General features: G+C 53.9%; 1 protein-coding gene across 1 annotated transcript; it reads right to left on the reverse strand.

Annotated features, from left to right (window-relative positions):
- Positions 1–240: 240 nt before the first annotated feature.
- LDLRAP1 (low density lipoprotein receptor adaptor protein 1) lies at positions 241–25,048 on the reverse strand. The gene is made up of 9 exons (XM_080920736.1): positions 24,914–25,048; positions 16,594–16,736; positions 15,438–15,550; positions 13,436–13,550; positions 8,746–8,818; positions 8,368–8,451; positions 7,776–7,906; positions 6,755–6,789; positions 241–5,638 (listed from the first exon to the last, which is right to left on the reverse strand). The coding sequence occupies exons 1-9, from the start codon at positions 24,996–24,998 to the stop codon at positions 5,494–5,496; spliced, it is 924 nt and encodes a 307-aa protein (XP_080776862.1). The 5' UTR covers positions 24,999–25,048; the 3' UTR covers positions 241–5,493.
- Between the last annotated feature and the right edge of the window lie 2,461 nt (positions 25,049–27,509).

The following is a 27,509-nucleotide window of genomic DNA, read 5'->3' on the forward strand; positions in this document are numbered from 1 at the left end:
GGCTGCGAAATGGCTCAGCAGTTAAAAGTGCTTCTCCCTAAGTCCAATGGCATGACTCCACTCCCTGCAACCCATGTGAAGCTGGACAGAGAGGACAGACTACAGCTGACTCCTGACCTCCACATGCACACCGTGCCTGCATACACACCACCACACACACAGATTCTAGAACCTTTATTTGAAAACATTTTGGAAAGCAACATCTTTGGTCAGGATGGAGTCAGACACCAGTTTCTGCAAAGCAGCGCAGGAGTTGCAGGGCTGCCATGCAGAGACCCAGCACTGCACTAGTGCCTGCTGGGAAGTGTGGAACCAGAGCCTTGATGATCTGCACATTCCTGTGCTGCCGTGACCCGGGGCTCCTGACCTCTTCAGAAGGCCCAGAAACCCACTTCTGCCACAATTCCGTCTTAGCCACATGGAGCCAGGTAGTGCCCGGGCACCTGGTCATGGAGCGGCTCAGACCGGGCACCCAACAGCAGAGCTACCAAACCATCAAGAGCATCTTCAGCCTTTCTACTCCTTCTCTTGAGGTCCAGCTGGACCACTCCTCACTCAGTAGCCCACCTGGTTTCCTGTGCAACACCCCTCAACTGCTCCCCAATGTCACACCGGTATAGGCAAGCCTGCATGACCAGACTTCTGGGAATCATGCCCCCACCCCTTGAACTACGAAGGGTCAAGAGCAGAGACCTCTTGTCATCCAAGGACAAGCTGCTGATGAGCAGAAACATGCAGATCGTTGCCTAGCAGCGTGGCCTTGTGCCCCAGCCTACTTCTATCCAGGCTGGAAGGTCCACGCTACCCCAGCAGTATTATGTTGGCATTTGGTTAAGGCCGTTATTCTGAGAGGGCCCCAGGAGCTCCCAGGGAGCAAGATTATATTCTCAGAGTGTTCTTAGTGGCTTACAGAGGGAGGGCCACCCCAGGAGTCTCAGGCCTGTGGTGACCTCTATGGTCTTCAGAGACAGTGTTGCTACTTGGCAGCCATTGCATCAACTTAAACTAGCTACGTGACACTGCAAAATGTTCCTTCCTTCCATTCCTCTTGCACTGGCACCCACTGTCACTCTGATAAGACTTCCTCAAGTTGGCAGAGTAAAAACAGGGCCTGGCGTAATGGGCACTGGCTCTGCAGAGTCCCATGGTGGGCATGTCCGGAGCAGCAGCCCAGGGGGGGCAGCCAATTGGGCAGACACAGGGCAACTCCAGCCAATGGGTCTGTGCAGTGGGCACCTCCCAGCAGCAGCTCCCAAGGCCTTCTAAGCTCCCCAGTACTGGTGCTGCTGGGCTGCAGTGGCAGGAAAAAGCTTTGGATTCAGACACCCTGGGGTTCAAACCGCAGACTTACCTCTTCCCGAATGTAAGCTTTATCTTGCTTTATTTTTCTCGTCTCTCAGACATCTCAGACATAAGACGTGGGACAACAGAAGATATCTCCCTGCAGCTTATTGGCCAGGGAGGTCCCTGAGGTCACCAAAATTAGATGGTAAGATTCTACTGCAGAAGACACACTTTGGTTGTTAGGACACAGACATCCAACCGAATGACCCAGAAGCTTCCTCAGCGCTGACTAGCTTCCAGGACTGCCAGGAGCCATGTAGGCCAGTGGAGGGAGAAAACACATCAGTCGTCTTGGCAGTACCCGATCCTCCACACTACTAAGCTGACCTACCACGTGCGTGTGCCCACTTGTGCCGCACTGCCATGAAGGTTACGGAGATGAACAACCTGTTTTGCATTCATGACCTACTCTACAGGAATTCAGGCCTGGCACCACAAACCTGGCCAAACCCCGTGGTTAGAACAGCCACAGGCAGGCCAGGGAGGAACTTACTACTGTTGCTTTGCTAGGGGACACGTACCACACTGCCTTTTGAACACTTATGTCTGTACCCAGAGGCCAGCGTTGCTCTTCCTCTTGGTCAGCAATGGCTTCTCTCTGCAGCGGGCAGCTGTAACCACAGACTCCTAATGGGTCAGTGCTGCGTTGGCTCCGCCCTATAGGTGTCCCTGTCAACCTTCCTCATACCCCTTCCCCAAGGATCAGGGAACACTGGGAAGAGGAGGCATTGTCTTTTAGACAGCACAGTCAAGAACTCACTGCAGCCCTAAGAAAGATCAGGCCAGCAGGGCTAGTCAACATTCTAACTGTTGATTAACCAGACTCTGGGTTACAAAAACTGAAAAAAGATGGCAAAGGGAATGTGTTGGGATCCCCAGGGGAGAGGGGGGTTGAACTGGAGGTATGAAGGATCAAAATACCGTTTACATCTACAAAATTATCAAATAAATGAAAGATTTTTATAGTTTTCAGACCACCTACGACTACCCACCTCCTAGTGTGTCACAGCACATGGTCACGCCAAGGCTGGGCACAAGGGTCCTGACAAGGCTGGCAGCCCTTCCTAAGAACCAAGCAGGCCGCCCATTCTGCGGCACCAGGGAAAGGGGAGCAAGCCCAGACTCCAGCCTGTGTCCCAGGCATGGAAGCTGGAAAGCCCTTTGCGAGGTGTAGTTGTGACAGCGTCTCCTGGAGAGCCAGCCCGACATCCACCCAGAGAAGCTGAAGGTCATATCGAGTCTGAGAAGCAGTTCTGTTCCTCCACCACATACAGTATGCATGAAAGAGCTTCAGGAGCCATAATTTGAGACATCCGGAGACTAAAGGCGTTGGCCAAATTTAAACCGAAAGATGAGCTTGTTGAATGTCTTTTCAAATTATGGGGGGAGAAAAAGAGAGGATTCTGTAGTCTGCTCTGACCCTCTGGGCCTCAGAGGGAGACTGCTCATCCATCGGCTGGCATCAGAAGGCTCTGCCTCTGCACACTTGAAACAAGCCTGTTGAATGGGGTGAAGGCATACATGCCGGAGACCCCCACAAGCCACAGGAAAAGGTGGCTGGGGAGTCCCCAAACAGAAGCCTGTGGAACTTGAGGAATGTGGCCTTGCTGGATGGTCACTTGAGTCTGGGCAGCCCATGAGCAGCTGGAACATAGCCATCTCTTGGGAAATCCCTACATATAAGATGGGGCTGTGGCTTCGCCAAGCCCTCGGGGGTGGGGGAGACTGCCCTCCCATCTAAGCATGATGCCCTCAGCAGTAGGAATCAGATGGCATCTGGGCCCTGACTGACTTCTGTAAGTCAGCTGGCATACAGGAAGTACACTCAGAATGCTTGTCACTGTCCAAGAGTCCGCTAGGACTTTACACATCCGATCCAAATGACCTTTTGCTCTGAGAAAACCTTCGAGCCACTGGATATGTACCGCCAATAATGTGATAATGGTCAACAGTCTCAAAAAAACCTCAGGAACATAGGCACAGGAGATTGCTGTACCCTCTTTACAGACAGAAAAACTGAGGCTCAAGGAACCAGGTAACTGACCCACGGCAGTAGCTGGACTTTGGATCTCTTAAATCACAGAACCTCAACCACCCACCCTTTGCCTCTGTCCCCCTTTACACGAAGCTACACAAGTTGAATTCACGAGGGTCATGTTCATTCCTAGCACCGATCCCAGGTCCAGAACATGAGTAGCAGAGTAAACCTAAAAGTCTGAGTCACTGACATGGGCACTCTCACACTCACATCTCAGGGGCTCAGGCCTGACCAAAACACGTGGTTACAAACAGTGAGTGCTTATGTGCTGGCCCACAGGTGGGGTCTTACATCACCCAACAGTGACCTTATCAACACAATAGCAGTCTGCAGAGAAAGAAAGGAACCCTGCTGGCCCACCAACTGGGGACCTGCCATCACCCTCCATCCTGGTGCAGGGGCCTACCCCAGTCTCTTGACTAACTGCGGCTCCCATCAGAAAGGGCAGAAGCTGTGACTTTGCCCTTTGTCCCCAGCAATGCCCCAGGTGCTCATACTTAGAAAGAGAACATTTATTGTTTCCTACTCAGAACTGCCTTTCTAGCTTCACACAGCAGCATTGGCAGCAGGCACAGGAAGCCGACAGCCAGTCAGCAAGAATACAGCACCACCCAACACCGTGGCAGCGCCCCTCGCACCATCCAGACCCTGGCGACCTGGGCTGGGAGCAGGGGCCTGGAGCTGGCCCGGGAAACAGAGCTAGCAACCTTTATTCTAGCAAGAATTCTCCAAGTGCCCTCCCCAAGGCAAGGGTTTGACTCAGCCACTCAGGAAGAGTGTGTTTTTCCTAGGGATACTGAGTTCTGCTTTCACAAGCCCGGCCACTGGGGGCTCCTTGAGATGAAAAGAGGTTTGTGGTTTGGCTGAGGCTCAGGATGCCAGAGCCCACAGGACCAGCAAAGGGAGAAAAGAGACTAAAGGAAGCTCACCACTGGACCGTCTGACCCACCTAGGATTGAGGGACCACTAGGGCTATGGGCCAGGAAAGAACAGTGAAATGTTTCTAGAGCAGGATTCCGTTTCACTCGTGGAATTAACAGACTTCAAAACACATCTGCCCAGAAGTCAGCAGCGCAGCAGCTTGTAGGGCATGGCGGCCTGCGCCAGTGCTGTGTGGAAAGGCACCAGATGGTTTGTTATGAAACACATTTTTGGTCAGAAAATAGCTGGGGCGTTCTGGTTCCTGGGAGGACAACAAAGCCAAAGAGAAAGAGGCGTGGGCTGCGAGGTGGCAGCACAGACGGCCGCTTTGGTATCAGATCTGGGTTCTATTCTCAACTCCACCCCTCCACACTCGTGTTGCCTCAGTTTCTTTATCTGTAAAATGGATGCAAAGTAACCTGCCCCAACCTAGTACTAGGCTTTGGTATCATCCCAGGAATTATGGGGAGGCAGAAAATGGAGCACACACCAGGACATACAGATAAAACAGAAGGGCAGGCCCAGCTTTGTCTGTTGGGGGGCTCCCAGGAGCCACAGAGGAGATCCCCATGGTTGTGATGACTCTGGGAGTCGTAGGGTCCTAGCACTATATGGGCCACGTGAGAGACTGGGGCCCTCTGGTGGAGGGAGGGCAGAAGGCAAGCTGTACTCCCAAAGCACCATCACGGACCTTGAACCACGTCCATTACGAGAGAGTTAAAGTGCAGAGTTAAATGTGTCTTTGGTCAGGGGCTGCCTCTTTGAGAGCCTCAGCTACGCGACCCTGAGGAAGCCGAGCTTGAGGACCCCAACTCGCCTGAAGGCCATGTCCCATCCAGTACACAAAGAACGACAGGCTCTTGCTTCAGGAGTAAGGATGCCCCAGAGAAAAGGAACAAGCAACGCTTTGGTCATTGTCCAGACACCCACAGCAGGAAGGGGCACTGGCTCCAGGAGAGAGGCCAGGAGGCCAGCCCCCACCCCGAGCACACCGTGAGCGCCTGAATCAAACCTGGTTTCCGAGCATAAACCAGGAGTCACCAGCGGGATACCGTAGGCATCTTTCTACACCCTCTCCCTGCGTGACTGTGCAACTCCAATCTGCAGGTTCTCATGGTTCCTGGAGCTGCCACGGTGGCTTGTGGTCCGTCACATGACTAGGCCAGTTGTGTACTGCCAGCCTCAGGCCCTCAGAAGCTGAAGACGTCATCGTGATCGATGCCACTGCTGTCAGGCTTGTCCCAGTCGGTGGGCGATAGGCACTGTGCATAATGGATGTCCTGTGCTGACAATCCAGTGTCCAGGACTTGAGGGTTTGTCCGTGACTGCGCCAGCCTGGAAGGCAAAGCCGTGTAAGCCGAGCATCAGGCAAGGTGCTTGCAGGAGCTAAGGACAGGGATAGCCTGGTCTGCACTGGGCCAGAAGGGAGACTGTGAGTGGGGAAATGACTGGACTCAGAGATTAGCAAGGAAGGCAGAGCCCCTGACAAGAGATGGGAAAGAGTCAGAGCACTGGGGCAGGGCCATGACACCCTAACATGAGGCAAAGGTATCTACTGAGCCAGTTGTAGGCAAGAAATGTTCAGCCATGAGAAGACTTGGCATGAGCAGGGTGTGCCTGATAGTCACACGAGGAGATGTTACTGGTTTGTCTGTTCTGTCTGCTTTACTGTTCAGCAGAACCTGGAGAAGTCCGTGCCAGGCAGCTCTGTCCTCAGGAGGGGATCCTGGGGTCTATACACATCTGGAAGGAGGCCTCTGATAGCCCTGAGCAAATGCACAGTCAGTCCCCTGTAGCAAGGCTGGGAGCTGACAGACACCAGGGATATTCACGATCAGGGTCACGATCAGAAATGCGGCCAGTCTGGGCCAAGGAATTATAATATACAGTGGTTTGATTTTTTGAAATTGATAATAAGGACCTGTGACAATGAGATATTTAAGAAGAGCAGGTAAAGCTGTTTTTTTCAAATGTGGGTAGAATTAGCCACTGAAGCAGGGAAGGTGGGAGAAAGAGCCCTGAGTCCTTGGCAAGGGCCTCACCTGCTGGTTGGCCCCTGGCTGCAGCTAGAGGTGGCAGGGAGGAGGGAGGCTGGAGAGCAAAGGTAACAATCCTAAGCAAAGCCCTGAGACAGGAGGCCTATGAAGGTCCTGCACACACAAAAGGGGACGAGGGAGGCAGGGACCCAGGACTCAGTACCCAGAGGAACAGGAGGAAGCCAATCAGTCCTTCCTCATCTGCAGCCTTCTCAAGATGCCCCTGTGTTTTGACTGAACTACAAAAGCATTTTCAAGCATCAGACACTCTGCAAGGTTTTCGTTCCTAGGCAGCAAGCTCCCTGTCCCTGGAGGACTCCAAGAATTGCTATGCAGAAGGCTAAAACCCAAGAGTCAAGAATAGGCAGGTCCAGCCTGAGGCCCACATACCCAGCACAAGCCCTCAGAATGTTACCTTGAAAATGCTTCATCCAGACCGTCATCCAGCTCCTTGGAAACAAAGCAAGAAGTAAGAACTCTGGGTGAGGTCATGTTCCCCAAGAGAGCTAGAGGGACCCGTGACCTGAATGTGGGTTGGGAGGAGGTAGGTGCCTGCAGGAACTAGCACAGGAAAGGCTTCATGCCCAATCCATGGACTCAAAATTGGAGCCCGTGTCTCATAGATCATACACTTGGGAGGCAGAGGCAGGCAGATTTCTGAGTTTGAGGCCATAGTTCAGAACAGCCAGGGCTATGGAGAGAGACCCTGTCTTAAACAAAACAAAACAGGCAAAAAAAAAAAAAAAAAGGAAGGAAAGGCCAGGCAGGAACCATGACAATCACAGGGTGTTAATTCCACAGTAGTTCTTGGCCCCGAAGGCTATTGAGGACCAAGTGGAGTAAGGAATCTGCAGATGCTAGACCAGGGTCCAATTGGTCAGTCACATGCGCTGCTGAGGATGCTAACATTGCATTGTCTACGGTGCGTGGGAATAATGCAGTCTGAAACCAAATGACAATTGAAATTAAAAGCCATTCAGGTTCCCCTGGGAGATGGCTGCGGAAGGCTTCTGTCCTCACTGAAGGAATGAAAAAGCTGACACGGGGGTCAGGGGCTGGCCATGAGTCCTGAGGGCCAGTGGCAGGACTGTGCTCTCAGACAGCTGAGAAGGGAGGGGTACCAGGCGCAGACCTGCCTAGAACAAGGGAGCCTTTGCTGCTCAGAGTGGGAAGAGCCACAGACACTCTGATTCAGAGTGTTGTGAGGAGACAGCTGTGCTGGGAAGCAGGCCTACTGAGGACACAACCTTGGCTTCCGAGGGGTCACTGTTCAGCCACTCCAGCCAGAGCCCGGGTGCTGCTGCGCTGGGTCTGGTCCTCCCAGAGGTAAGATGTGGTCTCAGAGCTTCAACCCAGGAGCCACTCCAGGCTTGTTCAGAGACCTAGCTAAAGCTCCCTGAACCCCAAAACCATTCCGGGGCCACAGAGCTACTCACCCAGACGACACTGTTGTTGCCCAAGACTTGAGGCCGTGGTGTGTCGTCCATGTTGTTAGTATTAACGCTGACTGTGGACAACGGGGCCTTAGCCACTTCTTCCAAATCCAGCAGGTTCCCAGTAGCAACCACTATGAGGAGTCAGTTGAGGACATCAGGAGCAAAGGAGGTACATTCCCTCTAGCCTCTTCTGCACACACTCTGGTCCTGACTTGTTCTTAAGACTTTGACCTTGTCTAGATGTAAGACCCTGACCGCCTGGAGCCCCATCTGACCCTCTTTCCCCTGGAGCTACAGTTGTCTACCGGAGAGAACCTGTGGCTATGGAGGGCAGACCTGGAACCTGCAAATTCCTAACAGAAGTTAAACGTCTAAAAGTACACCAAGTAGGCTGGCTGTCTACCAGGCTCTGAGGCAGACAGGAGAGCGTATGCACTTCTGCATATTGCACACCTGGGCAAGCGAGTGAGCAAGCACAAGTCTTCTTAGCTACCGACAAGGCACATGTGTTGCTGATTTAACAGAACAGGAAACAGCAAGAGTTCAGGAGGGAAGTCTTGGGTAGAGAACAGGCTCAATGCTCGAGACTCACAGGTTTTCAGTGAGGGGGTGCTGTCACGTCGGGTCCCTGGGACGTCTCCTCCCTCCTGGTTGGCTTTCTCCCTCTTCTCTTTCTCTGTGGGATCAAGGCACAAGCTGTTGAGGCCTCACAGCAGACACTGTTTCCATTAAGCACTGGGGAGGCCAGCTGGGCATGCTCAGAGGCAGTAAGGAGGCCTCCATCAAAGAGGAGAACCTTCCAGAGTTCACTTAAACCAAAACACTCTAAAGAGGGAAGATGGCCTTTGACCAAATGGGGAAACTGAGGCTTAGAGAAGTAACAGTAGATGAGGGTGGGGTCAGCCCAGGTCTGACTTCTGGTTGGTACATGTCCCAGCTCACATCACCCCCAGTGCCCAGGAGGACTCACCTTCCTTGGACACCTGCCAAAACTCAAAGGCAACTTTGAAGGCTTGGGCTACAGTGAGGGTGACAGCTTGTGCCTGAAAAACAGGAAATGGGGGTGGGGTGGGTGCAGTGTCAGCCAGCAAAAGCAAGTACGAACTGGAGGGCTAGGGGCTCCCACCCCATGCCCAGCTCTGGAAGGCTTAGGGAAGGGGGCAGGGGCCTAGCTCTCCTAATTTCCCACAGCAGCCTAGGGCATAATGAAGCCACACCCCAAGAGGCAGTTGAAGCCTAAATGAAGCACTTCCTGTCCAGTTCCTCTACCCCACACTGTTCACCCCCACCCCCTTCTGCTTCCCTTCAGGCATACTTAAACCAACTGTGAGGGTTACTTCTTCTGGGAAGTCCTCCTGGGTTATCTCAAGATTCCCTATACTCAGAACTCTTGGACCAGACAACAGAAGGCAGGAGTGGAAGGGCTTAGCCATGCCTTAGTAAAACACAGCCAGAGCCCAAGGCCCCACTATTCAGAGTTACAGGGCACTGGGGGTGCAGGCCACTGAAAACTGACACCCCAGCAAGGCAGCGGGTAGCAGAGTCAAGATGTTGGTGAAGGAACAAAAGCCATCTAGCATATGACCAGCCCATGAGCGGGTGCCTTGGCGCCACCTCTGTCACCAGTGAGAGGCTCTACGGCCCCGCCCACCTCCCTCTGGAATCTGCTGATGGAAGTGTCTCTGTCTCAGGGCTTACATCCCAACATTAGCTCAGACAGAGCCCTCGGGTGACAGTGATGTTGTCTGAGGTCCTGATTGTGGCACAGTCTGTTACAATCTCCTGCTAGCCCAGTGCTGTGGTAACCAGCCCAGCCGGGAGTGCAGGGGAGCGCACCACATTCCTTCAATTACAAGACAAGCTCAGCCTTAAGCACACCAGACAACTCGATTTAATTGAGAAATAAATTTGTGGCCACCGCCTTCAAAACCCTTTAAAAAAAAAATAAAATTGAAGATCTCCAAACTGACTGATCTGCGCCAATTAAACATCTCAAAGTATAAAATCTCATTTGAATGTCTCCGCCATCTACATTTTTGATGGAAGTACGGATGCTTTATGGTAAAACTTAAATATGGTAATTAAGTATGAAACTCTTCCCAGCTGTTTACAATCCAAGCTGTCACGTCTGAATCGAGTTTAATAGACCCAGTTACCATTGAGAATTGCCCATGAACTAAAAATATGGGCTAATTACCAGCCCAAGTCAGAACACTATACTCTGGAGCAAGGGCTGGTCACCCATGTGGCAGGGCTACAGAGATGCCACTCTGTGCTTGCAGTAACCTGGGGACAGGGGTTTATGCCGTTTACATAAATCTGGCTCATTTCATTTCCGTTCCTGCCCCCTCTGTCCCGTGCAGTAAGTCACAGTGAACATGTGCTGTGAAGCAGTGAGGGCCGGTAGCTGCAGGGCTGGGCTGGGCTGGGGGTGACCTGCTTCCCCAGGAACCCCCAGTGCTGAGTCACAGAAACACCCAGAGAGAGCACCTGCATTCCCCAGACCACTGTGCTGCCCTGCCCCCCTGTCTTATCACTTAGAAGTTTCCATTTGGCCCAACTGCCTACATCCCTATCCTGTTCCCCAAAAGCAGGCCTTATGAATAAGTCAAAGGGAGGCAGGCATGGAGCGGACACCAGACCCTGTGCTTGCATCAGCCCTGCCAGGGCTTACCTGGCTCCCATACAAACTTTTGCACAAAGATCACTTCAGAATACTAAGGTCTACATGGAAGAAATAGCCCTGTCCCCCTGGCCAGACAGAACTGGGGTGTCCAAGCCTATGCCCACATGGGGAGCTTCAACTCCTCCCCTTCTGAGCATAGAGGCTGCGTGCTTGCTGAGCTGAGGCTTCTCACCTGAGCACACTGAACCACTTCCTTGCAGTGATGGTCTGGTCATGCCCAAACAAGACCAGGAAAGGGGGGCCTTGGGCTGTCTTGTGAGGGACCCAGAAGGAACCCCTATATCTACGCTTCTTGCTTAGCCAGTAAGGAGAGGTAAAAGCTCAGTGAGGGCCACGTTCGCACCCCTGGGTTCTGCACCTTGCCCCTGCCTGGCTACCTGATGGCGTCCTCAGGCCCAGGACACAACAACAACAACACATGCTTTGCTCGCCCAATTTCTAAGGTAGCCGCACTCATGTCCCTCCCCTCAGCCTGGCACACTCCTGGTCACTACTCTAGTCATCCTTTAAGGCTCCGGTCTCCAGGCAGCTCCCTAACCTCTAGATCCAAAAACCTCCACCCTAGAGCCAAGCCATGGATGTATTCAGTGTCAAACCCAGTCCTTCCTCCACAGACTCTGCCAAGCATCGTGCAGATTGGAGACAGCTGCCAACAGGTGGGGCAGAGCCAACGGTGTCAACTCATCCCTGCACCCCCTCAGATAATCAGGAAACCTTAGGCCACACTGCTGGGCCTCAGAGCTATAGCCTTGGAGCCCAGCTACGTTCCTGAAACCCTGGGAGGTAATTACATCACCCCAGAGTGGCTTGAGAACCCTGGGTGACAAAAGGTAGAGATGGTGGAGGACAGATCACGGTAGAGGACAGAACACAGACAATCAAACAGCTAGGTGTCCAGCAAGAGCCCTGCCCCCATCCCCTGCATCTGTTAGCTATGAGGTAGCTGGCTTCCGCTTTGTCAGCAATGCCCTCCAATGTGGGGCAGGCTGTGTATAGTTCTCTGGCCCAGGCCTCCCTATGAATAGCTGGGCCAGGGCCTATTCTACCTCACTCCAAGAACCCACCTCAGAGAGAGCTGCTTTCCATGCTAACGACCCTCCCACGAGCCCTGTGGAATGATCTAGGGCTGGCAGCCCTGCGTGGTGCACTCGTGGGGAGGAAGAAACAAACAATGGGGACACAGTAAGTTTATATTTTTAAGTCAATGTGGACTTATTCATACCAAAGTCACCTGCCATCTGTGGGAACCAGGCAGACCCCACTGTTCAGGTCCCTGCCGGACCAGAGGTGGATGGTTGGAAGCGTGAGCCGACAGGAAATAAGGCATACCAAAGGGGGGGGGGGGGACTTTGGAACAACCGTAGGGATCACTAGGTGACCTCATTCTGTTGATAGGTGAGTAGACCAGAAGGGCAGGGTTCACCCACGGTCACACTACACATCAGCTGTTCCCATTCTTCTGGGTGTCCTGCATGCAGCAACAGAGCCTCACAGGTGGGATTAGGTGGTTTTAATCTGGATTATCCAGTGGACATTATTACCACAGAGGCTTCAGAGGGATGGTCAGAGAAGCAGCAGTGTGGAGAATGTGCCCTGTGGTTTGACTAAGGCTAGCACCCACAGGCCCATCCATGTGAACGCTTTGTCACCAGGGACTGGCAGTGTATGAGAAGGATTAGGAGGCGTGGCTTTGCTGGAGAAAGTCAAAAGCCCACATGAGGCCCATAGTTGCTTTCTCTGCCTCTGGATCCAGAGGTAGCTCTCGGTTACTGCTCCAGCACCTGCCTGCTTGCTGCCTGCAGTTCAGACTAAACTTCTGAACTGTAAACAAGTCCCCAGTTAAACGCTTCCTTCTGTCAGGGTTGCCTTGGTCATAGTATCTGGTCACAGTGACTAAGACAGCCGCCTCTGAAAATGGAGGCTGGGCCCAAGGACAATTGTTAGACCGTGAAGGTGCTTTAGGAAGTAGGCTCATGAGACATGGCTCTCTCCAGAGCTGCTGAAGAAATGCCAGCCCTCTCACTGTCCTGCTACAGCCTGCCTCTTCCCAGGACTAGAAGGAGAAGAATCTATACCATTTTGAGTCCCTGCTTCTTGACATCTGTTCCTGCAGCCTTTAGGGACTCATCTGATATTAGAAACGTGGGGTCCCAGAGACTGGAGTTCCCGATGTGTCCTTTGACGGGGAAGCGAAGGGTCTCATCTCCTCTGAGAAGCATGGGTCTGGGGATCAGGTCCAAGCTGCCAGCAGATGCAGATGCTGAACCAGCTGACATCAGGAACCTCCTCACACTCGACCCTCAAAAGCCCCAGAAGCCGAGTCAACAGCAAGGACAGAACAGCACAGGCTGGAGGCCACCAAGGTATCCCCATCGCTTAACCCCATCAGATGTGGCCATGGGGTGTGGACAGAAAGGTCTCAGTCTCTCACGTGTTCAGAGGAGAGGGAACGTGGGCTCAGAGCTTTGCTTTGCACCTGGCTGGCTGCACCATCATGAGCAAGCTAGCTGGCTTCTGGGGTGGGTTTTACTGTAATTAAAAAGGCTAAAGCAACAGAGGCCCTAACCCCGTCTACCTTATGAAACTGCCGTGAGACCAAACAAAAACACTTGGAAGCCCAGCTCTAAAATGAGCACGGAAGGGGTGCAAAGGGGCCATCTGTGTCCCCCGTGTGACCCCAGGAAGCCCAGCCCAGAGGATTCTCAGTTCTACCTTCTACATCTCCAAAAGCTAATCCCTACGAGGCCTATACACCCAGACTACTTCATGAATCCCAGCCTCAACCCCAACCAATCTCATAACTGAGAGGAAGACGCCTAGGTGCTTCCAGGGGACACGGGCTAGCTACTGCCCACAGCTTGTCACACAACCCAACTCCAGCCCCCACCGCCCTCCGTCCCCTCACGCCCACCCCAGATTCCCCGGTGATTAAGTCCCTGCTGCTGTCCCCTCTGGGCCCGGCCAGCACACTGACCACTTTCCGCTTGGTGCAGAGGAAGGCGTGACACTCCAGGCTCTCGTTCTGCTGGCTCTGGGCAATGTACGCGAACACCTTGTCGTGCGTCTTGTCTGCGGTGCAGTAGGAGATCCTGGAAAACAGGCGAGAAGAATCACCAGGCCTGCGTGGCACCCCCTCACATCTGGAGGTGCCTCTCCTCCAACCCACAGAGCCTGCTTTCTGGTTTCCACCGGGGCGAACCTCTGTGACCCTGGCCTTGGCATCCCGAGCCATCTACGGGGAGAGACTCGGGCCACACAGTGAAGGAAGTCTCTTTGTCGTCTTTCACTCCAGGCCACACTAAGTCACACCCCTCACAGGAACATCTGAACCTAACTGCACAGTAGCCAATGCACCAAGGGGTCCTATAGATCCTTGTTTAATGCCTGAGCGACCTCAGAGCCAGGTGTCTGGGACACAATGCTGTAGTTAGAGCCAGGATGTGAACCCCCAACCACAATGCTGAAGGGTTAGAAAGAGCAGCAAGACCCCGCCCTGCCCACCACAGCCCTCACAAACCCTAACCAGTGGCGCTCGGCCTTCCTGAAGCTGCAGGTCTTGAACACAGTTCCTCACGCTGTGTTGTTACTCCATAACTGTGATTTTGCTACGGTTATAAATCATAATGTAAATCTGTTTCCCGGCGCTCTTAGGCGACTCCTGTGAAATGGCCGTTTGACCCCTCCCCAAAGAGGTCATGGCTGCCGCTCTACACCAACCGGACACCAGATAATAACCAGGACCATCTTCCAAGGGGCCAGGGGTGGAGCCAGGACTGAGGCTGGGGTCGGGGATATGTAAAGATGACCCACCCAGGAACCCCAGTGGGTGCAGGGAAGACACACCAGCCTCTACCCAGAACCTCAGCTCCACAGCCCTCTTCTCCTGTTCACTTGTTGGCTAACCCTACTTGTATTTATCCTGAGAACCACGGCTGGGGAGGGGCTGATGGCTCAGAGGTGGCAGTTCAGCAGATTCACTAGTCACTAGCACAGTCCCAGATTTTAAGATTCCACTTCAATAAAACCACCGACCATCCCCAGGAGGGAAGAAGTGGGTGCCATGTCCCCACACGTGTTTCCATCCTAGGCATCTGGCCTCCTGCTAAACATCCCTCGCTACTGGAAAGCCATCAGCCAGATCCTGTAAGGAGCCACCACCACTGGGAAGTCCTCCTGGGTTTTCCACTGGCACATTCTCATTTTCTTTCTGGGGAAACACTATCTCCCATGTCCTTAGTCCAATTCCTTTCTGGTCTGGAAGTGCCCAGAGCACAGGGTTTTAAGCAGGCACTTGAGAGTGCTGGCTAGGGGAGATGGTGGGGTGAAGGCAGCAGCCTGGCCCTCTGGAAGCTTTCCAGCTCACCCGTGCCTGCCCCACCCTGTCCAGGGACCTGGGAGACAGAGCTCTAGCTGGTGTACTAGTCCCAACTCAGCCTCTACCTCATGGTACAGTCTCAGGCCTCTCCCTCTCTGGGCCTCTAGCTTCTCCATGGTTAACATGGATTTGGGCTGCCTCTCCCCTCCACCTGACCAGCTGAGAAAAAAGTGGCGTAGCCTGAAGACCCTGGGGCTAGACTCTACCTCCCTGGGGACCAGGGAGGAAACGTCTCCATTATGGCTCCAGATCCTGCATGAGGCCTCTCTGGGACACTGAGCAGACACCCAGGGCTGAGTACTGTGTTCACGCAGAAAGAACAGGCAGATTTCACAGCTGTGCTCCCAGCCTGACTCAGCACAGGTCCTTGAGCAGGCTTCAGCCGGTTAGGGATCAGCCGTGCCCACTACCCCAGCCTCCCTGTGAGCTGAGGGTTTCTCACTGGCACTACATAACCACCCAGGAAGGTGGGGCCTGCCCCCAGCCCATTTTACAGATGAGGGAAATTCTCTCCGGGGCCCAGAGAAGAAGCTGTAAGGTCTAGATTCAGACAGGAGACTCTGAGCATCCCCTCAAGTGGCAGAGTCCCTGCATGCCATACCTGTAAATGGACACGTTCTCAATGAGCTGGCTAGTGAGGCTGTCGGTCAGGATGATCCCCCGGGGTGACACCTTGAGTGTCACCTTCTGCAGCTTCTTCCCGCTGGCCTTGGCCTAGGGGCACACACAGAGGTCAGAAGAGGCTGCCTGGTGGGCTATCTCACTGCACAGACCACTGTCAGAGGCCATGGAGAGAGAACTCAGCTGGCACCCTGGTGCGGGCTAGCTTTTGTAAACTTGGCCCAAGCTAGGATCAACTGGGAAGAGGAAACCACAATTAAGAAACCACCTCCAACAAACTGGCCTGTAGAGACAAGTCTGAGGGAGCAATCCTGTGACTAGTGATTGATGTGGGAGGGCCCTGGGGGTGGCAGGTGGTCCTGGATTGTTTCAGACAGCAGGCTCAGCAGGCCATGAGGAGCAAGCCAGTGAGCTTCATTCCTCCGGTCTCTGCTTCAGTTCCTGCACTGACTTCCCTCAGCCATGGGTTGTGGTGCAAGTTTAAGACATACACACCCTTTCCTACCCAACTCACAGTGGCAGAAAGCAAACCTCCAGACACAAATGGACAACTACGGACGGCTTCCTGCTGATACCTGGTGAGCACTGGCTCTCACAGGAGGGGACCGAAAACAGGGACTCCAAGGGGAAGAGATGGACTGGCCTAAGGACATGTAGTGGGGGAGGGAGGACACTAGACAGATCACTGAGGTGCTGCCACAGTCCAGCACCATGACCTAGGGACCCAGCTCCACCCACATGCCAGAGCCTGACCTGCAGGTCGGGGCCACCCTAGGGAGCTTACTTAAAGGGCCCACGCTCACTCAGAGGAAGGGAGACGACACTCTGTTGGGCTACACGACCAAGCAGTGGGGACATGGTAAATGGGGAACAAGTTCTTTCCCTCCTTGGAGCTAGTGAGTCACCAGAGGCCTGATGTGAGGACTCAAGGCTGGAAGCCAAGGCCAGGATGGTCTGACAGGTGGATGCTGACTACCTCAAATACAAAGGCAATCTCCGTAAACACCCATGAGCGGGACACAGGAGACCAAGGTGGGCCGGGTTCAAGCTCTTATCATACAGATCCTACGTGGGGACAAGGGCAACTGGGACAGGGGACCTGTCCTGGGCTCCTGGCCTCCTGTCTGAGCACTCACCGTAGCCACGATTCTCTTGACAGCAGCAGCAGACAGTTCCTCGCCCTTGGGCCGCTCCACCAGCGTCATCCCAAGGTACTTGAGGCTGAAAACCATGCCCTCCAGCAGTGTCTCCCGAGTGTCCGTCCAGTTCTCTGGCAACTCTAGGACAGGACAGGCAGCCCTCAGTTTGCTGAGTAAGCCTGGCTCTCACTGCCCACCTCCTCAGCACGCCTACAAAGGGTTCTGGGGTGCCCCTATCCTCACATACACTGACCCCATTCAGCACCCACAACCTGTCACACACACCCCAGACAGTTGCTCTGGAGACCAGGAAGTCAAACCAAGACTCGTGCTATGCCATCTCCTGAACTCAAACTCAATGCCAATGCAGAGGGCACATGGTCCCACCTCCTCACGGAGCCCTCAGTGTGATTCTAGTGATAACTGAGGCTTAAGAGCTGAAGGCATAGGCCAACAGCTATCATGGCAAATGCAGGTCTGGTACCTTCTGGCCCAGCACTTGTTTAGAGATAGGTGGTCTGTGCGTGAGGACCAGCAAAGATACAGTGACACAGGGAGAGGGGCTAGGGTTAGATGTCACCTAAAAGGAAGGGTAAACCTGGGTTCAGAGAAAGGGCAGGGGAGAGTTGGGAAGGGACCCACCTGGCCCACATGCAGGAAAGCTTGCTGAGGTCATGGGGAAGTAAGGACCCCAAAGAAAGGTTTGGCCATTCCCCAACTCCTCCTTGGAACTGAGGCTAAGGGTGCCCATCACACAGCAGGAAACAGAGCCAAGCTTACTTAAGAGACTGAGGTCACTGCCCTGTTAGGGCCCCTATCACCCCCACAGATACTGCACCCACAGGAGCTACTCATGTGACGATGCCCATTCCACACAGAAGCCTTTGCCTTCTCCACCAGCTATGAGAGAAAGGCCATGATACAGGCTGAGAGCATTTCTGTACTGTCAGGAGCGGGCAGAATCCCGGGCTAAGTCTGAGTTCCCAGTAGCCTTCCTCAGCCATGTCCCAGAGCCTTGGGGTCCAGGAGTTCTGTCACCATGGGGCTCACAGCTCACAATATGTGTTGAGCAATACATGGACCCCCCACTAACCCTGTGTGCTTGTGGGTGGGGGCAGGAGGGGAGCTGCTGAGTATTACCCCTCCTCTCAGACCGAAGTGAGCAGGAACTTTGCTGACTTCGCACCCAGAGCCTGGCACACAGCTGGCAATGTCTTCTGAGTACAGGGATGGAAGAAACCAAGGCTCAGGGTGCTTTCTCCAGGCCAAACAGAGCTGCTGTTTCAGACAACAGTCCAGGCGCAGGCTCAGTGGCCTCACAGGCCTTTCCTGCCATTCTGCAGCTGGGGACTGGCACACAAAGGCACTAACTTGCCACAAGGCAAACTGCCTCCATTTTAGTCAAAGATCAGAGAGGTCCTTAGGTATTTCCATGCCTGTGTCCTTGGCAGACATTGCTAATAGATAGCATTGCCTCCCATTTCTCTACTATGGCCTCGGGCAGGCAATACTAATCAATCACCAGTGGCCTTTTCTCATTATCCATCCCTGCCTTAAGGCAAACATCCTTCCCCTATCTCTGGGTCCCGCTCTCCCATTTCCTCTGGCTCAGCCCTTTCCTGGCCCCTGTCCAAAGCCACTTCCGCTTACTTCATTCCAAAGGGCCAAAGCTTGCCAAGGTCATTGGTGATCTCTTTGCTGTCAAAACATTCTCTCCCCCTCGACCTCAAATGCTTGACATGTTTCTACTTCCCTCCTTCCCTGATGTGACCCTTTTTCTATGGGCCTGCCTCCTCCTACACTGGTTTCCGGGTCCAGCCTCAGAGACTTTCCACCCAAGCCTTTACTTGGCAGATGACACAGTGAAGCCCAGAGATGTCGTACAGGATCGCACAGCAAGTGAGAAGAGATGCCCACGGTGAGAGCTGGGTGTTTGAAAGCTCCTCCCTCCTCTCCCAGCACATGCGCACATGCGTGCACATGCCCCGCCCCACAAGTGTCCGCTCTACTTTCTCAGTATCCAAAATGCTCCTTCTGAGCACCGTACAGTACAGCAGTGTCTCCTGTAATCTCTCGGAGCGGCAGGAGGCTTCTAAATTAGAGACCAGCCGAAACTACCCCTTGAGATCTTGTATCCGAAACAAACCTTCAATCCCAGCTCTTAGGAAGCAGAGGCAGGCAGAGCTCTGTGAGTTTGGAGCCAGCCTCATTTACATAGTGAGTTCCAGGACAGCCAGAGCAGTGGAGGGAGCTACACACGCAGCCTCTCCCAGGGCGCCCAGTCTGAAGCAGGCAAGCTACCTCCAGGCCCTTAGTCTGATACTCTGAGCCACCCTGAGTGAGATGTCCTTGAGCCTCGGTTTCCTCATCTATAAAATGGGGGAAAGGAATGTGGGGCGTTGTTTATTGGTAGAGTGCTTGCTTAGCATGCATGAAGTCCTGGGCTCCATCCCCGGCTCTGCGTAAACCAGTGTGGTGGCACATGCTGTAATCAGTACATGGGAAGGTCCAGACATTTAGTGTCTTCCTTGACTCTATAGCCAGAGGCCAGCCTGGCATAGATAAGACTGTCTCAAAAAAGATAAAGGAGAAAAAAAGAAATGGGGGCTGAGAGATGACTCAGCAGTTAAGAGTGATGATGATGATGATGATGATGGTGATGGTGATGATGGTGATGGTGATGGTGATGATGATGGTGATGATGATGATGATGATGGTGATGATGATGATGATGCTGCTGCTGCTGCTGCTGCTGCTGACTGGGCCTGGTTAGAGAGCTCACAGCTCCTTCTAGTTCCAGCCTGAGGCGGATCCAATACCTCTCTCTGGCTTCCGTGGGAACCCACACTCATGTGCATGTGCACATGCACACATTATTAGAAAATAAAATTTTTTTAAAAAATCTAAATAAAATAACTAAAGGGAGGGTGTGGTGGCACGTGCCTCAAATCCTAATAGGTGGGTGTGAGGCTAGCCTGGTCTACATAGTGACATAGCTGCAGGCCAGCTAGGGCTACAAGGATAAAATAAAATAGAGAGAGCAACCGTGGGTGAAACAATGAGATAATGATGAAGTAGGAGGCTGAGGCCAGGCCCTAGGGCAGGTCTCCGCAGGCTCTCCCAATCCTGGCTATTGCTGCTGCTGCCTTACTGTGTCCACCCACAGCAGCAACACCCACCGCCCAGCAGCTGTCTCTGCCTGCCTTTCCTCAAGGCAGGCCTTTCCCCAACGGCCCTGCCCTCCGGTCTGCGCCTCAGGCTGCAGTACCAGGAACTAGGCCGGCCTCAGGCCTGAGTGCTGCTCCTGCCTGTGTCTGACCACGGGTCCTTGCAGGCTGGGCTCCTCTCCTGTGCTTCTGGGCACGTGACTTGTTCACTGAGGCCTCTGGCAGCCACAACTTCCCCAAGAAGGAGTGCTGAGACAAACAGACAGACCACTGTGGTCTCCTACCACCAGACACCACAAACAGCAGGGAGACAGGGCTGCAGCCCTTCCCAAGCAGAGCTCCCAGAGGCCCCTGGGCAAACACAGGCCTGCACCCTAAGCCTTATTCCTGTCCAAGTTATTTTCAGCCCATGGTGGGTAATGACTACGCTATTTTCATTTTGTAATTTTACAGATGACCTGCTGTGGGAGTTAGTTGGGGGCAGACCACATGTCCAGTCCAGCCTTGGCTGGCACCGCATGCTCCTTCCTCGTTAAGGCCCCCGAGAAGAGTTAGGGCTACATGGGGGTCCTGCCCTGCCCCTCACTGTCTAGAAGACTTGGCTGGCTGGTGTCTGAACATCAGAACTGCAGCCAATCCACAGGGAGGAGGAGCCCCAGCCTGGTCAGAGTATCTAGGTGGCTGCAGGGACATCCTAGGAAGGGACCTAAACTCTGCCTTGCCTAGAACATGGCCACCTTTGACAAATTCAGTGGGCCTTTCAGGACCTCCAGGGCAGAAAGTTCCCAAGTGTGGAAGGAGTAAGAACCAGGCACTGTGGCCGATGCCTGCCTTTAATCCTAGTGCTCACGGGGCAGAGGCAAGTAGGTCTGAGTTCCAGGACAGTCAGGGCCACATACAGAGAAACCCTGTCTCGACACGCCATCCCCCTCCAAAAAGAAAGGACTAAGCCAGCTGCAGAAGTTAAAGCCACAGAGATTGTTTTTAAAAAAATGAATAACTGATTGTTACCCCAGCCAGAGCTTCCTCATACCTACATACACTGGAAGAAAAAAAATAAAGAAAAAAATAAGTTCTCTTGGGCAAGGAAAGGAGATTCAGTCTCTCAGCTGCCCCCAGCCTCAGTTTCCTTGCTTTGAAATGGGTAACAGTACCCACTCCATGGCTGTCATGAGGGCAGATGAGCGTGCATGTGACCCATGACCCTACCTGGCATACACCAAGAGCCCCATGAATACCAACCACGACTGCTGCTACCCCCGCAAGCACAAAGGGCTCCAATGCACACGTGGCAGATTACGTCACTGTCACGGCACAGGCAAAAAATACAAACAAGGGGCCCCAAGCAGCAGCCCCAAGACTCAAGCACCACACCCCATCCGGCAACCACCAAACCCCTTCCAATGCAAGGCAGGGGTGAAACATGCTGCCGCGGCACCCAAAGAGAGCATCTGACCCCTGTCAACAGCGGGTCACCCAACTCCTCAAACATCCTGTCCCTCCCTCAGTAACCAGACTGAGAGGAGCCTTTGGTTCATTGTCCCCAGAACTGCGGTTCCACTAGCCAAATGCTGTTCCTGCCTTTTCCCCTCCATAAACTCACCTGTGTCTTCCAGGTCACCTTCTCAAGAGAGGTGGCTGTCAGGGCCAAGTACCTCGATCCATTCCGTGCACACCACTTCATCACTGACACCAGCGCCCAGGCTGCTAGAGGTACCGTGTCCTCTGCGGTGCCCCAAAAACTAGAGAAGCTATGGTCTCTAACTACAACACCCGCCAGCCATTCAGAAACAAGACAGCTTAGTGATAACTCTACCCTGAACTAAGGCCCAGGGGCTGCCCCACCGTCCACTGGGAAACCCTCCCATGTCTCAACAGCTACTTCTGGACCAGCACAGTCACCATAATATCTGAAAAAGCTGCCCCTGTGTTTTTTTTTCTTATTGTTAGCATTCTATGCTGGCCCACCCCTGCCCCCACCTATCTGTGGCCCTCTCCCCTTGTCCCTTCCTCCACCAGAACTGAGAACCAAAGTCACACTACACATTATCAGGGGACACACGCAGACTCACAGTGCCTCTATCATTGTCCCAGGGATGGACATTCTGCTTTGTTTGGTTTTGAAACAGGTATCTATCTCTATTATGGGGCTCTGGGTGTCCTGCAACTAACTGGCTTATAGACCAGGCTGACCTGGAACTCAGAGATCCACCTGCCTCTGCCTCCCCGGGCTGGGATTAAAGGACTGTGCCCAGCTGTATTTACATGCCTACAGATAAATATGAGTAGGTCCCCATCTAGAGTCACTTTACTGGACCAGGTACATTATATTTATCTTTTTTTGGGGGGGAGGGGTGTCTCTGACAGCCTAGCACAACCCATAAAGGAATGAAGGGTCACAGCGACCCCAGGACCTTTAGAACAAATACTGCTGAGCCAGAGACAATTCTCGGCCAGGACCTAAGATCCAATCTTTTGGCCAGAGGGGTGATGGCACCCTCTTTTGGTCCCAAAACTCAGGAGTCAGAGGCAGGGGGATCCATGAGGTTGATGCCAGCCTAGTCTACACAGAGTGAGTTCCAGGGCAGCCAGGGCTACAGAGAAACCCTGACTCATAAAAACACAACAGAGATCTTTATGGTTCCCAGAGAGATGGGGAACATGGCCAGGAGAGTCCTCTGTCCAGGTCAGTGGGAAGGCCAGCAGGTCTGTGCTCAGCAGCTCTGCCCTCAAACAAGATACAGCTCCTCTCCAGCTTCTCTTTCTTAGCAGGGGCTATTCTAACCGGAACCCCCCCCCCCACCTTTGCTTTGTCCTCTGAACCCATGTGCATGTGTAGAGGTCACAACTTCTGGGAATCAGTTTTTTCCTTCCCCCAAGTGGAACCCAGGAATCAAACTCAGGTCTTCTGGATGGAGAACAAGTCCCTTTTCCCATCTAACAGACTCTGGCCTTTGATCTTGAAAGCTAGACCCGAGGACTGGCTAGGTCCCAACCTCTCACGCTGGTCACACCCAAGGCTTTCCTCTCCAACCTATGTCCACACTGGTCCTAGGGGCAGCTAGCCAAACCTGGGCTGGGGCCTATCCCCCAAAACCAGAAAACCCAAGGTATATGGCTAAGATCCCTGGGCTGGGGTACTGCTGCCTCAGGCCATGCCCTGTGCCTAGAGTTAGGCCCTTCCCTTCCCGGTCCTACCTCTAAAGTGGGTCTGATGATAAGAATCCCAAGCTTTATCACCTCCCAGCAGCCAACGAGCTAACAGAAGACAAATACCAGAGACAGAGACTGGAAGCAGGAGCAAGCATTCATGGAGGCCCCCTCTAGGCAAGTAAAACATACACCAGCACTCCCACAAAAGTTCCAGGCAAGCAATACAGGTCCTGGCAAAGTAAGACTATGAACTTGACACTTAACCAGAGATAGGCCAGGCTTCTGTGAAGTTCATTCTCAGCACAGAGCTTTGGGAAGCACAGGGAGAGAGGAGAGCTCTGCATCCCTCCAAGGTACAGACAGGCTGAGGACCCCATCTCAGAGCTGGCCAAACCTGGTAAGAATCAGGCTGAGCCCAGAGGACAGGGAAGGGGCAGGGGGTGGGGGTAGAGAAATGGTGGTGCACACCTTTGATCACTGCACTAGGGGAAACAGAGGCTCAAAGCACACCTGGTCTACATAATAAGTCCCAGGCCAGCCTGGGCAACACAAAACCTTATCAACAACCTGTAAAATAGATAAACAACATCTTAACTAACACCTAGCCCTGACAGGCCTCAAACTCACTATCTGACACCTTGTGATCTCGAACTTCTGATTCTCAGGCTTTCAATTCCCTAGTGCTGGGGGGTACAGACATGTACTGTTACACCTGATTTGTTTAGTGCCGCTACTGGAACCAAAAATTTAGCACTTCGGGCTTCCTGCAAGCTAAGGCAAGCACCCTACCAAACACAGCACACATATCCCCAGCCCCACGGGAAATTCTGGGCTGAGAAACAGAATCATTAAGACCTGCCTTAGACAGGAGCGGGCAGGGAAACTTCTCCCCATCCAAAATGTACCCAGCTCCCCTAGATTAATCTCTGCTTCCTGGCTCCCTCCCCTTCAGACCTCTTCCCCACCCACCCTTTCCCTCTTGTCCCAGGAGAAAACCACAGGGTTCATCCACTGGAAAGGAAGGTCAGGCTCAGAAGCCCCGGTCACATCCCACAAATTTTTGAAGAGCTATTTTGGTAGTAAGTGTGGAAAACGGTACATGCCCTGCCCAAGGGGCCTCTGACCCCACCCCCCACCAGTAGGCACCAGCACACGTTCCTCCTGCCAGCCAGGGCTAGAAGGAGCCCACAGCTGGAACACCACAGTGGGAAAGAGGAGGGGCAGGGCGGGTTCCTGAGGCCCAGACACGCTGGCGCTCCTGGGACCAGGGAACTCGGGCCCCCGATGAAGCCAGGCAAAAGAAAGTGCTGGCAAGAGGCTGGGGGCTGTGAGGGGGGTAACTGTTAGTGGAGGGCCTCAGGTAGGTGACAGGTGAGGGTGTGCCGGGAGTCTAGGTGCTTTGGCTTGACATCAGGAAGGGAAGGCTTGGGTGATCCCATTCGATTGAAAAGGGAGGGACCTGAGCTAGGTTTCTCAGGCCTCAGGGGAGGGTGCCAGGTGATGGCTCACAGAAAGTAACCCGAGAGGTGGCTGGGGGAGGCTCCTCTCCGCCCTTCCAGACTCCCGGGAGAAGCGGCAGCGAGTCTGAGTCTGCCTTTTGCCTAGGTGTCCGGGGACTTGGACCAGCCCCCCCCCCCCCCCCAGGGAAAGTAGGGAGGAAAACAGGGTTTGAAAACAGCCTGGACTCCAGCCTCGCCACCTGGGGAGAAAGCGGGACCTTGGGTGGCACCGGGCTAGGATCGCCCCCTCGGGGCAGGGACCTGCGACTCAACCTTCAGAGGGGACCCCGTAGGTTGTGCTGCAGTGGGTAGAGAGGCTCTAGACGTCCTCTTCTCACCGCACCTGGGGACCCCGAGTTCCGCCAGCTCCCCGCCTACCCGCCCCAGACGCAGCCGGACATGACCCCCAGGGCCCGGTCGCACGGGGCGGGACGAAGCCACCCTGTCCACCTTGGCCCCGAGCTCGGCGGAGGCCCGACCCGGGGCGCACACACTCACTGCGGTGCCGGCCGCCCACCCAGCTCTGCTTGGCTAGACTGGGACTCCTGATTAGCGCGCGCCCCGCCGACTTGAGCGCGTCCATGGCCCGCTCCGGTCGCCGCCGCCGCCGCTGCCGCCGCCAAAACTCCTCCAGGAAAACTTTCCGCCGGGCCAGGCGGCGCGCGCCCGCAGCGCTCCTCCCCTGCCCTCCCCGCGACGTCTAGGGGCGGGATCAGAGAGGCTACGCCCACGGTCACGCCCCCAGGACACGCCTCCCAGAGTGCGATCCCGCCCCTCCCCGACCTGGACCGCTGCCAGCAGGCACGCGCTGAGTTCCTCGGCTCTGGACCCACCCAGGCTCCCAGCCCAGCGCCCTTCCCGGACCCCAAACTACGGGATCCCATGGCCTTCTAGATAGCTCAGCTAAAAGGCACCTGGATTCCATTTCATCGATGGGAAGAGAGAGGGGTAGAACATTAAGGGTCTTGTCCAAAAATAAAAGGAAAATGGTAGATGGGAACGAGGTGGTTGAGCGGATAAAGGCACTTGCCGCCAAGCTTGATAATGATCCAGGAGACGACACGGTGGCAGAAGAGAACCAACTCCTGCAAATTATCTTCTGACCTCCAGGTGCCAACATTGGCACCCAAGTGCCCTCCCCCATTGTGTACATACACAAAATAAATGTAAATAACTAGTTTGAATAAATACGAGGTTGGGACTCACCAAAGCAATAGGAGTCTTTGGACGAGGGAATGAAGTCCATGAATTTTTCGGGAGTGTACTAGTAGGCTCCCTTAGCAGCTTTCTTGGCCGTTCTCCCCATGGTCTCAGGGACATTGCAGCCTTAGCCCAGATACAGCTTGAGACTCAGACTCAGGCTTGCTGTGTGATCCAGGCTGTGGCGGCCTTCTCTTTGAGTCATGACATCTGTCAAATGAAGGGTGAGCCTGTCTGTAGTGAACCCACCGGCCTGCCTGGGCAGGCGCTCTGTACGCAGCCTTGCTCCAGCCCTGCTTCTAAGGCAGCACACCTGCCCCAGCTCCAGGAAGCTAGTCATTTAACTCCAGAGCCAGGTGTGATGGCTCAAACCCGTAATCACCGGGGAGCTGCTGAAGCAGGAGGATTCCTACAAGTTCCAAGGCATCCAGGGGTAGAGAGTAAAACTTTACCTCAAAAAAAAAAAAAAAAAAAACCCAAATAACAAAGAATTCTAACTATAAAAAGGTCTGACCCTTGGTTCAGCCTGTGCCCAAGGGAGTCTGGAGTAGAGACCATCCAAGGTGGGTGCTCACTACCTGGCTTTCAGAAGCCAGGCTTCATCGGTGCAACTGTGACCTCTGGCTCGTTTCAGAAGCCAGCAGGTCTATCCTGGCCGGGAGACGGGCCTGCTGTATGCTCTGGCTGCACAGGGAGGCCTGGCTCACATTCCACTCTTTCCAAACCTCCTGTCTGTTCCAAGAGCTCAGCTTGCTTGTAGCCGGCCACAGCCTCTGTTACAGCAGGCAACACACCTGCGGTTCCCTGAGAGTCAGACTGACAGACACCCCAGTGTCCTGGTGGGAGGGCATGGTCTGGCCATTATGAATGTCATCTGTAAAGGAGGTAGTAAGACCTTCCCCATGGGGCTGTCCTGTGTGACTGGAGTTAGAGGAGATAAATCCTGCTCTCAAACATCTACCCACTTCCTCCAGGAAGCTCTCCTGGATCTCTCTGGGTTAGATTTCTCCCCATGGGCTCCCACAGCTTTGAACTTAGAACATTATATTGCTGTTCCCTGTTGTCCCCCCAAATGCATTAAAAGCCATGACCTCAAGGGCACATGGTTTTCTGATTCATTTTTCACCCCAGGCGCCTAAGAAAGGTATGAGGGGAGTTGGAGGGCTGTGAGCAAGGAGGCTGCTCTTTCCTTCCCTGACCTCTCCAGGTTTCTACCATACCAGGTTGGTCAGTCATCTGTCCCCTCAGAAGGCTCTGGCAGTGAGTCCAGAGGTGACAGCTGAACCCCCAGCTTTCTTGTCCAGGGTCAGCTAGACCCTAGACCAGCAGAGAGAATTTTGGAACCTGGAGGGGAAAACAGTCACCAGGACCATGAGCCCAGGAGCAGCGGTGGTGTCTGGCTGGCGGGGGAGACATATGGACCCAGGAATCGGACCTGCCTGGGAACTGTGTGTGGGCAGCAAAGACGGTTTAGCAGCTTCGTGTCCTTCCGGAGGTGACTTGCTGGGAGTTCTCAGGCATGTATCACCTGCAGAGGGACAGACTGCTGGGGGCCCTTCTGCTGTGCCCAGAAAGAGATGTAGAGACAGAAGGTCCGAGCTGCAAGGGGCGGCGGCTGCAGTCGCTGTGCCCAAAAGTCTCATTTCACAGGTGAGGAGGCAAAGGCCCAGAGAGGAGCAGGAGCTTGCCCAAGGTCACACAGCAGGCTAGGACCAGCAGCCAGGGCTCTGGCATCCCACATGCAATACTGGGGTACTGAAAACTACAAGACGGGGGCAGGGAAACCATATTCAGTATTTAAGACAAGGCTTGAAGGCGGTTTTCTCTGTTGGGAGCATGTGGCCTCCTACTGGCTTCTGATTCACCCTGTAGCCCAGTGAAGATGACCTTGATC

The sequence above is a fragment of the Micromys minutus genome, assembly GCF_963924665.1.
Source record: "Micromys minutus genome assembly, chromosome: 9".
In the NCBI taxonomy this organism is placed as follows: Eukaryota; Metazoa; Chordata; class Mammalia; order Rodentia; family Muridae; genus Micromys; species Micromys minutus.